The sequence below is a fragment of the Ahaetulla prasina genome, chromosome 2, assembly GCF_028640845.1.
Source record: "Ahaetulla prasina isolate Xishuangbanna chromosome 2, ASM2864084v1, whole genome shotgun sequence".
In the NCBI taxonomy this organism is placed as follows: domain Eukaryota; kingdom Metazoa; phylum Chordata; class Lepidosauria; order Squamata; family Colubridae; genus Ahaetulla; species Ahaetulla prasina.
The window spans coordinates 145,370,312-145,384,002 of record NC_080540.1 but is presented as its reverse complement, the minus strand read 5'-3'; the positions used below and the strand labels follow the sequence as shown (position 1 = coordinate 145,384,002).

Here is a 13,691-nt window from a genome sequence, read left to right as displayed (position 1 = left end):
CAGAAGACCACCTGGTAAAACAGAATGACTCCAGGTTGGCAAAAGAATGAGACAAAGGTGAATCCTCTCTCTCCTTCTTTGTTATTATTATATTTTTATCCCACCTTTTAAATCTATATGTTGAATATATATTAAGGGAATTGGATTGGAAGAAGATGAGTGTGGTTCTAAAACTGGAGGAAGACCTGTGCTATATTAATGCCACCACTTTAATAGCCAAAAATACAAAGGATCTGCAAGGTCTACAGTACTAAAAAATGGGAGTAAATTAAATTTAAAGAATATCAACCTGGGGTGAAGTCCAACAGGTTCTGACACGTTCTGGAGTCAGTAGTGAAAATTTTGAGTAGTTTGGAGAACCAGTAAATACCACCTCTAGCTGGTCCCAGAGTGGGGTGGGAATGGAGATTTTGCAATATCCTTCCCCCAGGAGTGGGGAGGGAATGGGGATTTTGCAGCCATGACACTGATTAATGTCATGAATGGTGCCAAACTATGACACTGATTGGAAGTGTTAGTTGGATTTTGAAAAAGACAGATATGAAGACCCTTTTGAACTTTGAAATTGGAAAAATTTTTATTGAGAATATGATAGAAAGAGAAGAAAACAAACAAAGGGATTATCAACAAATCTATCCAAAGTACTCACTTGAGGCACAAGTGACCAGGCTCAAATTATCCTACTTTGAACAAACTACATGAAGATCTGGGTCTCTGGAGAAGCTCTAATTCTGAGAAAGGTGGAAGGAGAAGAGGATTGCCAGCAGCAAAATGGATGAATGCTGTTACAATGATGATGATGATGCATTGTTGGAAGACCTGAGAAACCAGGTTAGGAATAGACTGTCTATGTGATGGCAAACAGTTGACATTATGGTACATAATCAATCAATCAAGCTATCAGGACCAAACTATGCATTACCTTTTTTTTGCAATGCAAAGTCTTATTTGGACCATATTAACCAAAGTTAATGCTCAATAGCCCTATGAATGGTTCCTGATAAAGACTCTCTTCCCTATACATTCACTGGGAAAAGAAACATCTTTGCAGACAAAGCTAGAATTATTCAGTAAGACAGAGTACAGCCTGATCCTTGACTCTGTATACTTGTTGTATACTCTATATATTGTAGGCAGTTACATCATATAATATATAAGGAGAACATAAGTAGTTGAAGCACATAAGTAAGGAGCACATAAGAGCTGAAGAAGCTTCTTGGATGAGAAGCAAAACATCTTCAAAGAAAAACCAGAAAGTACAGTTGCCTCTTGAAAAAGCATCTTTGAGAACACATAAGTAGATCTGTATTCTTTGTTCCTGCCAAACCACCCATCATCTCATTTTATATCTGTGCTATATAGCAGAAAAAGCCAATCTAATATTGTGGTGAGATTTTATCAGCTAGGGACAATTTAAGTCTGATCTTGGCTAATCAACATAACCTAGCTTACAGGTTATTATGAAGATAGAATTTATCTCTCTCTCCCTCCCTCCCTCCTTCCCTCCCTCTCTCTCTCTCACACACACAATTGCTTTGCATATGGTACAATGACCCATTTATTAATAATGGCAATTACTACCAATGTACCCTCATTTAATAGGAGCATTTTCTATTGGTGAAATACAATAGTCATTAACTTTATTTATTTGATACCATGTCAGCTTTTAAAACACACTGTTAAAACTGCACAGTCTACCTTTCCAGACCTTGCTGTAGATATTTTCATTGCCATCAGTAGGTCATTACATATAGCATGAAGTAAGTATTCCAGCTCTGCTGTAAACTTACTTATCCAGTTGCAAATGTTCCTTAATGTTTCTTAAGGAATGTGAACAGAAATTCTTAATACAAATGTAATTCATAAAGAGAAATAGCCGCCTATTTGATGCTGAATTTAACTTCTAAATACTGTAAAAATTTTACAACATGATTTTAGAATCCATACACTTGTTCATTTAAAATTTTATAAATACATCTTAGTCAAGACATATCTGATTACTTAGAATCTCAACAGAAAAGTTAGGCGATTGGAAAGAACTTGCATATACTACTGTTACTCAGGTCAGTATTAACATATAATCTGAGAAATGTTTAGCTAAATACAGAAATTAGACTTATAGTTGCAAACCAATACAATGGCAAGTCCAAGCCATTCATAATTATCAGCAAACTTCAGCAAGATATTTGAGACTTACACCAGAGTAAAAATAACTGAAACAAGGCTTTGAAAATGACAACATCATATAAAAAAAGACAATGATTATAGGAGAAACGTATCAAATTCACACTTTAAAATGTCATCTATTCCAAACAAACAAACAAAAAATAAAGAAATGTAGTGACCTTCCGTTACCATTTCTGCCACTTAATTTATTCAATTATTTCAAAACATTATTTTCTTTGTGGGGATACATGCCCACTTAAACAATACTATGATTTCTATTTCATTGATGTCTTTGGTTGAAAGGTTATTTATTCAGTGAAAATTGCTCATAATAGTCTAATGTCTTTAAAAATGCATGATCATACTGTTTGCTTTCATTATTTTTTTTGGGGGGGAGGAATTAAAATTTAGGAGGATATTGTAATTTAGGAGTAATAGAAGTCTAAGATTGCTAAACCGTAATTTGATAGGTTGAGATCTAACTTTCTGTAAATAACATCATCTAACCATATTAAATTATGAGAGTAAATTTTTGGGTATCTTTATATATATTTCTCATCTGAATCATTAGACTTGCTATCTGGGAATATTTGAAGTTTATCTAAATCATCTGTAGAATAGCCTTTGCCTTGATTAGAATATGTTACTCCTACCAAATGACATTGCTGAAACTCTGTACCCATCAACTTCTTGTAACACTCTGCCAATTTACTAAAACCATTTGAATTTTCAGCATCTGAAAGGTGGAAAGTAATTCTGGAAAAGTTTACTGAATACAGCAGGGATTTGCTATTGAAAGTAAATTCAATAAGCCGAAGAAAGAAACACTTAAAATTTTGATTTCACAAACTCTTCCATGATTTGAGTCAAGTGCTATTAAGAATGTATTGAACATATGTCTTTCTAAAATTAGCTTATTCATTTATCCATCCATCCATCCCACAGAAGTCTCTTACCATCCATAATAGAAATACCAAGTCTTCAATACCAAAGCAGTCTCAGTTTCTCTCTAGTTCTTTCATCCTTTAAATGGAAGTACCGAAATAAGATTCTACTCCATTTTCTACTTCTCACTTCTGAATCCAACAAACCAAGGGCAAAACCTTCTTAATTTGAACGTGACTTTTAATAGGTCTTCCAAGCATCGGCATTCCTCGCTATCAGATGATTCCTCTTTCTACTGACTTCTACTTATCAAAATGGACCAAAGTGAAGTAACGTATTTACGGAGAAGTTCTCATGCAGAGGGTATCCTGAAGGAAGTTTTTCTTCAGAGCTTGATTGCTGCTTTGGAGCAAAGGTTGATCCTAGAAAAGGGAATTCCTGAGGCATGTAAAAAATGAAACATGCTAAACCAAAAAGAACCACCTGTTTGTTTTCAAGGCCTTAATTGCCAAATGATATTTGACTGTCTAAGATATACTACATAGATACTTCAGTTACTGAATCACTCCTAATTAGCTCTCTTTGCTGCTATAGCCTTTTAAAAAGGCATATTGTGGAAGGAGGATGCTGCCTGGGTAGCCTGCTGTTAAATTCCCTTGGGCTACATCTTTCTGATTTCATTCTGAGATCTTGTGAAAAGAGTTAACCAAGAAAACTTTGAGAAACTGGCTAATTAAGAACTGTAAAAAGTTCATTTCTCCTTAAACCAAAATTATGTTTAATGAAACAGGCATTCAGGTCTATCTTTTGTAAACTGAAGTTACAGTGACATGAATGCCTACTGGTGTAAACATGCTGAAATTTGGACATCTTTACAGCAAACACAACAGGGGTATCCAAAAGTGAAAGAATACATGGCATGATGTCAGGACTCAAAACCCAAAATTTACATCCTTGTTTCAAAAAATGGCATACAAGTATGAAAAGGCAATGTTTTCACTGTGACAGCACCACACATGTATGATCATTTTGATATAATCTTAGTTTGCTGCTGATGCCCACCAAGTCAGTAATTGTTGGAACTTGCTCCTAAAATAAATGAATGTTTCGGAATTATTCCTGGGTTTTCTTTGTGTCACTTCTGTACTATCTATCATTTAGAACAAACCCAAACATCTGCTTTGCCAAGGTTTGTGGGCTATGTTGGGATGACAGAATTGGGGAAACAGAAGCTGCTATGCCACAAATATTGTTTGGAAAGAAGCACGCTCTATCATCAAAATGTAATCAAACGTAAATAGTTTTTTCCCCCCATCCGGTTTACACCTGTATCTCATTCTTATTACGGCCAGAGTATTGACCAATCATGCTGCAGTAAAGGCTGCTGGAAGTTGGCAATATGTAAGAGCACTGCAATGAGTTTTTGTACCAGAGGCTCAGCACTCTGACCTGTGGCATATGTTCCCTCTTTCCATGATTTATTTTACCAAAGTTGTTCAGCAACCCTTGCATTTACTTGTAAGAAGCATCTAGAACCCATTCTAGCTTAGCTTGGTTGGAGCCAATTAGGACAGCCTTGAGGTTGAGATTTTAGATAAGTCTTAAATCAAAGCTTGTTCCGCCTTGCTAACATTTCAAAAAAGCAGTTTTCAGGAAGACTGATTAGATGCAGTGAACCCTATTCCTGCTCTGTGCTCACTCCAAACAAAAGTGGGCAAGTGTGTTGAATGGAGCATGTAAGTTAATTAGCTGGTCAGTAGACTTACCCATGATATGGTCATGTCTACCGAGAGTAGAGGGTCAAAATCTGTCTATCTACCCTATCTATCTATCTATCTATCTATCTATCTATCCATCCATCCATCCATCCATCCATCCATCCATCCATCCATCTAATCTATCTATCCATACATACATCCCTAGCTATCTATTTATCCCTACCTTTCTATCCATCTCTATGTATCTATGTATGTACAGTATCTATGTATCTATGTATCTGTGTATCTGTGTATTTATCTATCCATACATCCATTCCTAGCTAGCTATCATCCCTATGTTTCTATCCATCTCTATGTATCTATGTATGTACAGTATCTATGTATGTATCTATATATGTATCTATGTATGTATCTATGTATGTATCTATGTATCTATCTATCTATCTATGTATCTATGTATCTATCTATCTATCTATCTATCTATCTATCTATCTATCTATCTATCTATCTATCGTCTATCTCTATCTGTGTATTGCCTATCTGTCCACCTATCATCTTTCCCCCTCTGCTGTCCTTTTGAGGAGATTGGGTATTTCCATCTTGCAGTGGCTTTGTGTTCCTACTTTCAGCCTCATTTTTGAGTTTCTCAGACAAAAGCCTTTGTAATCTGGCAACTAAATTTCAGTGGCACAACCTCAGGATATTTTGGTGGTTGAATGCAAATGAGGACTGGTAGGCTGCACAGTGCTCTCTGATTGTCCGCTCTTGCTTGAAGAGGTATTAGGATTAGGTCTGTCAAACTACACAGAAAGACGCATGTAAGAAAATGATTAAAGAGAAAGTATTTTTTCCCACTTCCTCACTATCACTGTCATTTTGTGAAATCCAGAATGATAAGGCAAATGATACCTTTACTGATACTTCCTTCCATTTGCTTACCTATTACCAAAGAAAAGAAATCTTCACTTTTTAATTTTCACTCATTTTAAATTTGTATACCATACAATCAGCTCAACTGTGATTTACAAGCATATAAAGCCAAAGGACCCATAAAATTACAAAGATTACATGGCCAATCATCAATAAAACAGCAGCTATAGTATACAGATCAGTATACAGATCAGCAATTCTTACACCTTGAAGGCCTTACAGAAAACTTATGTTTTGATAACCTTCTGGAGTGATGCCTAGGTGGGTACCTACAGGATCTCGCCAGGAAGAGTGTTCTACAAAGTGGGGGCTACCATAAATAAATACTTTCATATCACAAATGACTATTAACATCTCCATTTGGGACACTTCCATGTGGAAGTGGCATACTTGAAGATACCTAGGATCCAAACTACGTAAGACTTTGCATGTTAAACCAGTGCTTTGAAGAGTATACAAGCTGCTTCATGTTGTACCAACTGTATGTCTATGGAGATTCTCAATCATCCAAGTCATGGTTGTCCCAAAAGTGCTTTCTCCAAAAAGTAACTGGACTTTCTTCCTTTTTTTTTTTGGAAACGTTTTGCTTCTCATCCAAGAAGATCCAATCCAAGAGAATTGAAAAAGCTTCTTGGATGAGAAGCGGAACATTTTCAAAGAAAAAAAACCCCCAAGAAAGTCCAATTGCCTTTTGGAAAAAGCACCTTTGGGGTGTATCAACTGTAGTGTAACTTAATATTTGGAAAAGGCAGCCCATATATAAAAATATGCTGCAGGAGTTCAGTATAATAACAATGATAACAAATTACTGTCATCGGGGTCTCCCACTTCAGATAGGGCACCAGCCAAACATTAGTGAGGGTTACCTTGACCTTGAAGTTAGCAGGACTCATGAATATAAAAAGAGTTAGACTAACTTCACTGAGACAGTAACACCCCAATCATCTATAACCAGGCCTGATAGCCAGTTTTTGGACAGACAGCAACTTCGTCTTAGTAGGATTCAGCTTTCAGCCTTTTACAACCCTCAGATACCAGGCCTACATTACCACAGCATCTCCAAATTGTTCACTGCAGTGATACAATTAGATATCAACGCCTCCAAATGACACATAACTTCTCCCATCTGTTTCCTCTATATGTTAAAGAATAGGGCCAAAGGGGCCAAAGCATGCAGTATTCCACATGGGAGCGTTCCCTAGGCCAACCTCTCTTCTCTGTCCCCACCCTGCAGGGTGCACCCTGCAGCCTCCAAGCCCTGCAACTACTTAGGAAAGAGTAGAACCATTGCAGAACCTCTACAATAAAGCAGGCTATCCAGAACGATACCATGATAAATGGTAAAGAAAGAAAAACACTGTCAAAAGTACTTACAAAGGTCACCCAAAGTGAGTACACCAATTTCTGTCCAATGCCCGGCTTAAACCTTGACTGATTGGGCTCCGGGGAACTCTATAATTAAAGTCCCACCACCTTTCTTACAAAGTTTGAAGTCAGCACAGTAGTTGTCCAAGATATCTCGATCCAGGGAAGCCTTCTTCAGGAGATTCATAGCACCATATTTTGAAAGCATCCAGCACAACTCACTTTATTTTATTTTTTTGTTTACATTTATATCCCGCCCTTCTCCGAAGACTCAGGGCGGCTTACAGTGTATAAGGCAATAGTCTCATTCTATTTGTATATTTTTACAAAGTCAACTTATTGCCCCCCCAACAATCTGGGTCCTCATTTTACCTACCTTATAAAGGATGGAAGGCTGAGTCAACCTTGGGCCGGGCTTGAACCTGCAGTAATTGCAGGCTACTGTGTTCTAATAACAGGCTCTAACAGCCTGAGCTATTCCGGCTCAGTATTTAGTATTTATCAAGGAAATACTAAATATTTTCTTAACACCGTCTCCTCCTCACCTCGCCCTGCTACTAGCTACCCAAAGGAGCCGATGACAAAGAGTTTTTATGAAAACTCTTTCATCAGTTCATCAGAGTCCACTTCATCAGAGTCTATAGACCAAATAAATCCTACGTGACATTACAAGATGCTACTCCAGTCACCACTTCAGACACTGCCTCGGTAGGGTCAGGCCTCTTGAAGATGAGCGATTTTTCTTAAGCAAACATGTCACACCGTAGCAGCAGATCTTTCTTTCTGCTATTTCCCACAGAGAGCAGGCTAGCTTAAATAAAGCTGCTGGACAAACAACCTGATAATGCAATAAGTTCGCAGTAGTACTGATGCTTGATGCAGACTCAAATTGTTTGATCAAGTTTAATTTTGGCTTTTTCTACCAGTCATCTCGTCTACTGCTTTGTCTCCCACAGCTCTTTGTAAACCAAGAGACATTCCAGATTGGTGACAGAGACTACTTGAGGGGCAATTACATCAAATATACTGGCCATCTTCAACTCCAGCTCTCAACCAAGCACTCAGCAGAACTGCCCGACAGAATCTCCCACCATCCACTGGAATCTAGAAGGTACCTAGTATGAACCATCTTAATCAGCCCATCACCCCTGCAGTGGTCTTTGAAGGCAGCCCATCACCCCTGCAGTGGTCTTTGGTTAATATGGGTCAGGAAAGTGATGTGATCTTGGCAAAGGATGGAAGTAACTTCTTCCATTTTCAGATCACACATCAACTGCTCGAAACAAAGAAAACAACAAACATGTGTCCTTTTGTATGTGACAGGTGAGACCTCACCTGGGATAAGCTCACTGCTGTTATAGAGGCCATGAATGCCTGAGCCTTCCCAGATTCCTCCCATCTCCAGCAAGAAGGTGGAAATCCTCCAACACCAGCCAAGCAATGAGGTTCAGAAAGGGATCCTGTAAGGCACCAGTACTTAAACAGGATGGTCAACCTGTCAGATTTCAAGTTCTCACTCAGCCGCTGTCACCCAAAGAACGGAAGCCAAGTTATCTTTCATGATCCTCACTACTCATCCTTCCCAGCTTTAGCATCAAAGAATTTACACAATTATAGTTTACAACATTCTTCACTCTACACCACGTGGAGTGGCACTGCTGGGAATCATATAATTCAGTAGTATCTAAAGGGACGCCATCCCCATTCAGGGAGAATATGAATTCAGAAAAAACTCATTTTTTTTCTGCTTACTATGTTGGTTAGAACTTATGTAAGAAAACCATCCAGAAGACACCAAATTGACTACTTCTTCTCTAAATGATGAAACAGAGAGCCTTGTTCCCAACACCGTCAGACAGAAAATTAAAAGGTGGTATAGTAGGGAAAAGAAGAAATTGGAAAAGAATGGAAGTGGCACAAAGGATTTTTCCAAATAGTTCTATTGTCCTCCAGAAATCCCGTTTTTTACAGTTCTATCAGAGGTCCTGCAAACATTTTTTAAAAAAATCAGAAAAGGTTATATTTGGGCTACCCAGGGCAACGGAGAGACCAGCTGCAGCTTCCATTGACTCACTATTGTCCCAGAGCAGCCATCTCATTCACTTTCCTGAGTTCATCCTTTATTTTATTTATTTATTTATTTATTTATTTTATTCAATTTTTATACCGCCCTTCTCCCGAAGGACTCAGGGCAGTGTACAGCCTAGTAAAAAATCACAATATCAATATTAAAAGAAATTAAAACAAACATATTATAAAGTGGCCAGATTTAAAACGAATTAAAATATTAAAATATAAATAACCCAATAAAATTTTAGGCCAGTCCCGCTTGAATAAATTAGTGCATTTTCAGCTCACGGCGAAAGGTCCGAAGATCAGGCACTTGACGTAAACCAGGGGGAAGCTCATTCCAGAGCGTGGGAGCTCCCACAGAGAAGGCCCTGCCCCTGGGGGCCGGGTGAGAAGACCAGAGTGAGAAATGAGTTCATTAAGTCAACTTTCCCCTAGTATTCCCATCCAGAGACACAGGGTTAAAAAAAAAAAAAAGTCACCCAAAGACTAGGGTGAGAGAGGCTGCAGAGGTAAGGACCGTTTCCTCTTTTTCCTTGATTGAACTGGGTCCAGGGGAGGGTACAACAATGAGTCTCAAGCTGGAGTTTGAAATGCTTGGTGCTGTTGTGCTCCAAAAGGAAGAGGCAGCCCCATCCTGTTCATTAGGCTACCTTGAAAGAACACGATCTGCTTAGGGGAAAGATCAGCAGTAAGTGGGAGGTTGACACCCGCGCCCCAAATTGATGATGATGATAATAATAATAATAATAATAATAATAATAATAATAATAATAATAATAATAATAATAATAATAATTTAATTTGTATACCGCCCTTCTCCCGAAGGACTCAGGGCGGTGAACAGGCAAATAAAATACAAACAAAAACATACACCTTAATTAAAACAACCCTTAAAAAACTGATTCAAAAATTAGCCAAAAAATTTAAAATAACCTTATACCCCATAAAAATTACAGAATTTAAAACCCATAATTAAAAATTTAGAATAAGTTGCTAAGCCTACTCCCTAAGCCATAATCAGCTCTATATTGTTGAAATGATTTGATCATGATGAACTCCACTAATAATTTGTCATGTGCAAATGTCACTGAAAAATTAAATACTTGCACATTCTTTTGAACAATCTCCCAAGTCTAACATGTGTCATCCTTGAAAGAAACTCTCTAGCTGAACCTTCCCCAATATAACCCCTTAGCCCTTTGCTTGGTACTACAGCTCCCAGAATTTCCAGTTGGAATGCTGGTTGGGGATTCTGTAAGCATTGTTCTATAGCTCATATGAAGGGCACCAGATTGGAGAATATTTTACTAGCTCATACACAGACATATATACATTCACAAGCGATCTTTAGTATTCTGCAGACAGTAGTAAAGCCTCTTTCTTTGTCTCTTCCATCCCCAATTTCTCACCCACTTGTTGTTGTTGTTTTTAAATTCATTCTTTTGCATTTTTTTCAATCTTTGGCTAAGCTAAAATGTCCAGGAAAAAGGGTTAAGACTTAACAAGACTGGGTCGAGGCAAAGCAGACACCTTGGGTTAAGCATCACTCCCTCTGTCCGGTTCCCATAGCAATCAGAGAGACATCGGTTGCCAAGGCAACAACGTCCTCCCTCCCAGACAGTATCAGAGCAGAAGTACCAACTCGGCTGCGGCCAGCTGTATCTAGAAGAAAGGGTGTGTGTGTTTGTGTGTGTATATGTGTGTAAGTGAGTGAGAGAGAGAGAGAGAGAATGAGAGAGAGAGAGAGAGAGAGAGAAAGAGAGAGAAGATTCCGAGAGAAAGCAAGCTTTGCCAGGAAAAAGGGAGAACTGAAAACTCCCAATCCCTTGGCCAACCTCCGGTCTCCACATGAAAGCCTCGCATTGTTCCTCACTAGCCATTTCGAGCGAGGAAGTTGGGTACTTTTCCTGAATCTTTTTCCTTCTTTGTTTCCCCTGCGATCGCTCCCGCACATCCGCGCGCAGACGGAGCCAGCCCTCGACCACGTTCCCGCCTCGCCTCGCCTCGCCCCGCGTGTCTCTGAAGCGCTCGCGCTCGCCCTTTTCCTGCCGGGGCTACTACCTTCAATACAGCAGAACCTCCAGAGGCCGGAGTGGGTGAGGTCGCCCTTCACTTTTTTCGGCTGGCTTTGCGCCGTCTCGTCCGTGGCGGTGACATTGGTCCCGTTGCAGAGGTTGGCGCTCGAGTAGAGCCAATAATCGGTGCCGATAGCGATGGTCATGAGGCTGAAGGCGGCGAAGGCACCCACCGTGGTCAGCAGCATCTGGATCCCACGGTCGCACCACACCATGGTGCTTCATGCTCCACCCGACGGGCTCAGGGGGCAGCAAGAGACAGACGCAGTCGAGCACTGCCTCCCCCCCGCCGCGCCCGAGCGGTGGCTTCCCCTCCTTCCTCCTCCTCTTTCTCCCCCTCGCCTCCCTCCTTCCATTCACCCAGGACGTGGCAAAGGAGCCGAGACATGGGCGGGAGGGGAAGGGGAGGGCGCGCCAAAAGGTTCGAGCCAAAGCCCAGCGACAGGGTGGAAAAAAAAGTGGCTCCCGAAAAGGTCGCCGCCCTTTCAAGAGTCAGAGGAGCCGCGACGTTGGCAGCCGGCGCCCCTTCCAACCCCTGGGGCCGCTTCCCCTCGGGGCGCTCCCTCGCCACTCCAGCGCGCCACGCGCCCGGCGGCACACGCCGCGAGTTGCCTCTTCCCGCCGCCTAAATTCGGCAGAGGCAGAGGAGGCGGGCCGCCTGAAAGCCCCTCAAGGCTGCTCCGGCTCCGCCCCTCCCTGAGAGAGAAAGAGAGGGGGGGCAATGGGAGGAAATTAGGGGGCGAGGGTCGGAGCTTGGCCGCGCTCTCCGGCCCGCCGCTCCATACACCGCGCGCAGGTGGAAGAGATTTTTGTCTCCCGGCGCGGTGGGAAACGGCCGAAGGCTCTGCTTGAAAGGGGCGGGGATGGCTAGCGCGGCTTTTGAGGAAACTAGAAGTCCACAGTAGCCTAGATTTCGAGGCAGTTTCCTCTGGAATCTACTTTGGAGGAGGTTGGGAATAAAACCTGCCTCTTGTTTGGGGCTATCCATGCTTTCCCGGCCGCTGTTTCTTTCAAGCTAGATTAAACTGCCCAAAAGAGGGAGTAGATTTACTTAGACCAGGGATTCAAAGATCATTGTAAAATCTGCAGTAGCAGAGGATCTCTCTCTCTCTCTCTCTCTTTAGCTATCCTTTATCTATCCTTTATCTATTTTAATTTATATGCCGCCCATCTCACCATCACAGATGAATCCGGGCAGCACTACTGAAGCTTTTCCCTGCCTTGTTCAAAAGTCTCTGTAAATCAAAAAGGTTATCACACTACGCACTTGGGCATAAATTAACTTTACTATGAAATGGAGCTATTTTCCTATCAATTCATTTCGGCCACTTACCTGGCAACCTTTTCCATTAACCAACTTATCAGGATTTCGTTTTGTTGTTGCTGAATGACGTACATTAGTATAGTGCGGCAATTTTGCCAAATCCAGTTCAATTTCAGATGACTTTGAATGCAAAGTAAGCTAAAACAAAATTAAAATCTGTCCCATAAAAAAAAAGCAATTTCCATTTGGTATTTCTCACTTATAATTAATGGGAAAGCCACTATAATTCATTCCAGCTGAGGTATAGGGAGAGAACTGCTAGGAAGGAGGGAGATTAAAAGTGGAGGGTGGACAAGTGGAAATCGCCATGGCAAAGTTTCTTCCCACAAGGGGACTTTTTCTTCCCAGTGGTTTCCTTTCTCCCCATTCAGCGAGATGGGGAACAGCAGGGCAAGGATGGTATCTCTCAGGGCCTCTTTGCGCTCTGCAGCTATTAGTCAAAGTGGCAAGAAGTGGGAAACTGCAATGAGGTGGCATTGTTGGGAAAGGCCCAGTTAGACAAGAAGGAGGAATCAAGTGGGGAGTTAGCCTTGAATCATTGCGCAGCCACAAGAGCTCCATGACTGACTGCCCAGCCAAGCTCCATGGAACCTTATCTATCTGTTCCCAAGGGAAGCCAAGCAATCTGGGGAGATTCTTGTATTATAGGCAGAATACAATAAAGTAGTTAGCTTGTGAATCTGGTTGCTTGTGCCTGACAAACATCTCTCAATAAACCCTAGCAAACTTGACTAGGAAGAGAATACACTTTCAATTAAGAGGATAGACTGTCATCCCAGACTGTTCCTGGTTCAGCCCAGGCATAGTGGTATCTTAAGCTATGGGCATCTGTAGGGCATCCTCCTGTTCCATATGTACTTGTGGATGTTGTAATACACATACAGTACAAAAGGAGTGTGGCTTACAGCACAACACTGCAACACTGTTTTTCTCATTCTGTCCCCCCTTACCACTTCCCACCCGTTATTGCTCATGGACACTACTGTTCTAAGTTGTGACTCTGTTTTGACTCAGGGTGTGGGCACAGAATGACTTGGAGGGTCACAGGCAGCATGTAGACTATGAGTCTGACATTCTGAACTCAGAAGCTGGCCTTTGACAAGGTTTGGACTAATTTAGTTGGTGCTAATTTTGTTTTAAATTCAGTGACATCAG

The 13,691-nt window shown here is 40.9% G+C and overlaps 1 protein-coding gene across 1 annotated transcript in view; it reads right to left on the bottom strand.

The window, feature by feature from the left end:
* The window catches only part of CACNG4 (calcium voltage-gated channel auxiliary subunit gamma 4), a 95,957-nt gene extending 84,127 nt beyond the window's left edge, over window positions 1–11,830 (bottom strand). The window contains exon 1 of the mRNA XM_058172762.1: window positions 11,199–11,830. Coding sequence (XP_058028745.1) covers window positions 11,199–11,427 — 229 coding nt within the window. The 5' untranslated portion in view covers window positions 11,428–11,830. The remainder of the gene's footprint in view (window positions 1–11,198) is intronic.
* Window positions 11,831–13,691: the final 1,861 nt, after the last annotated feature.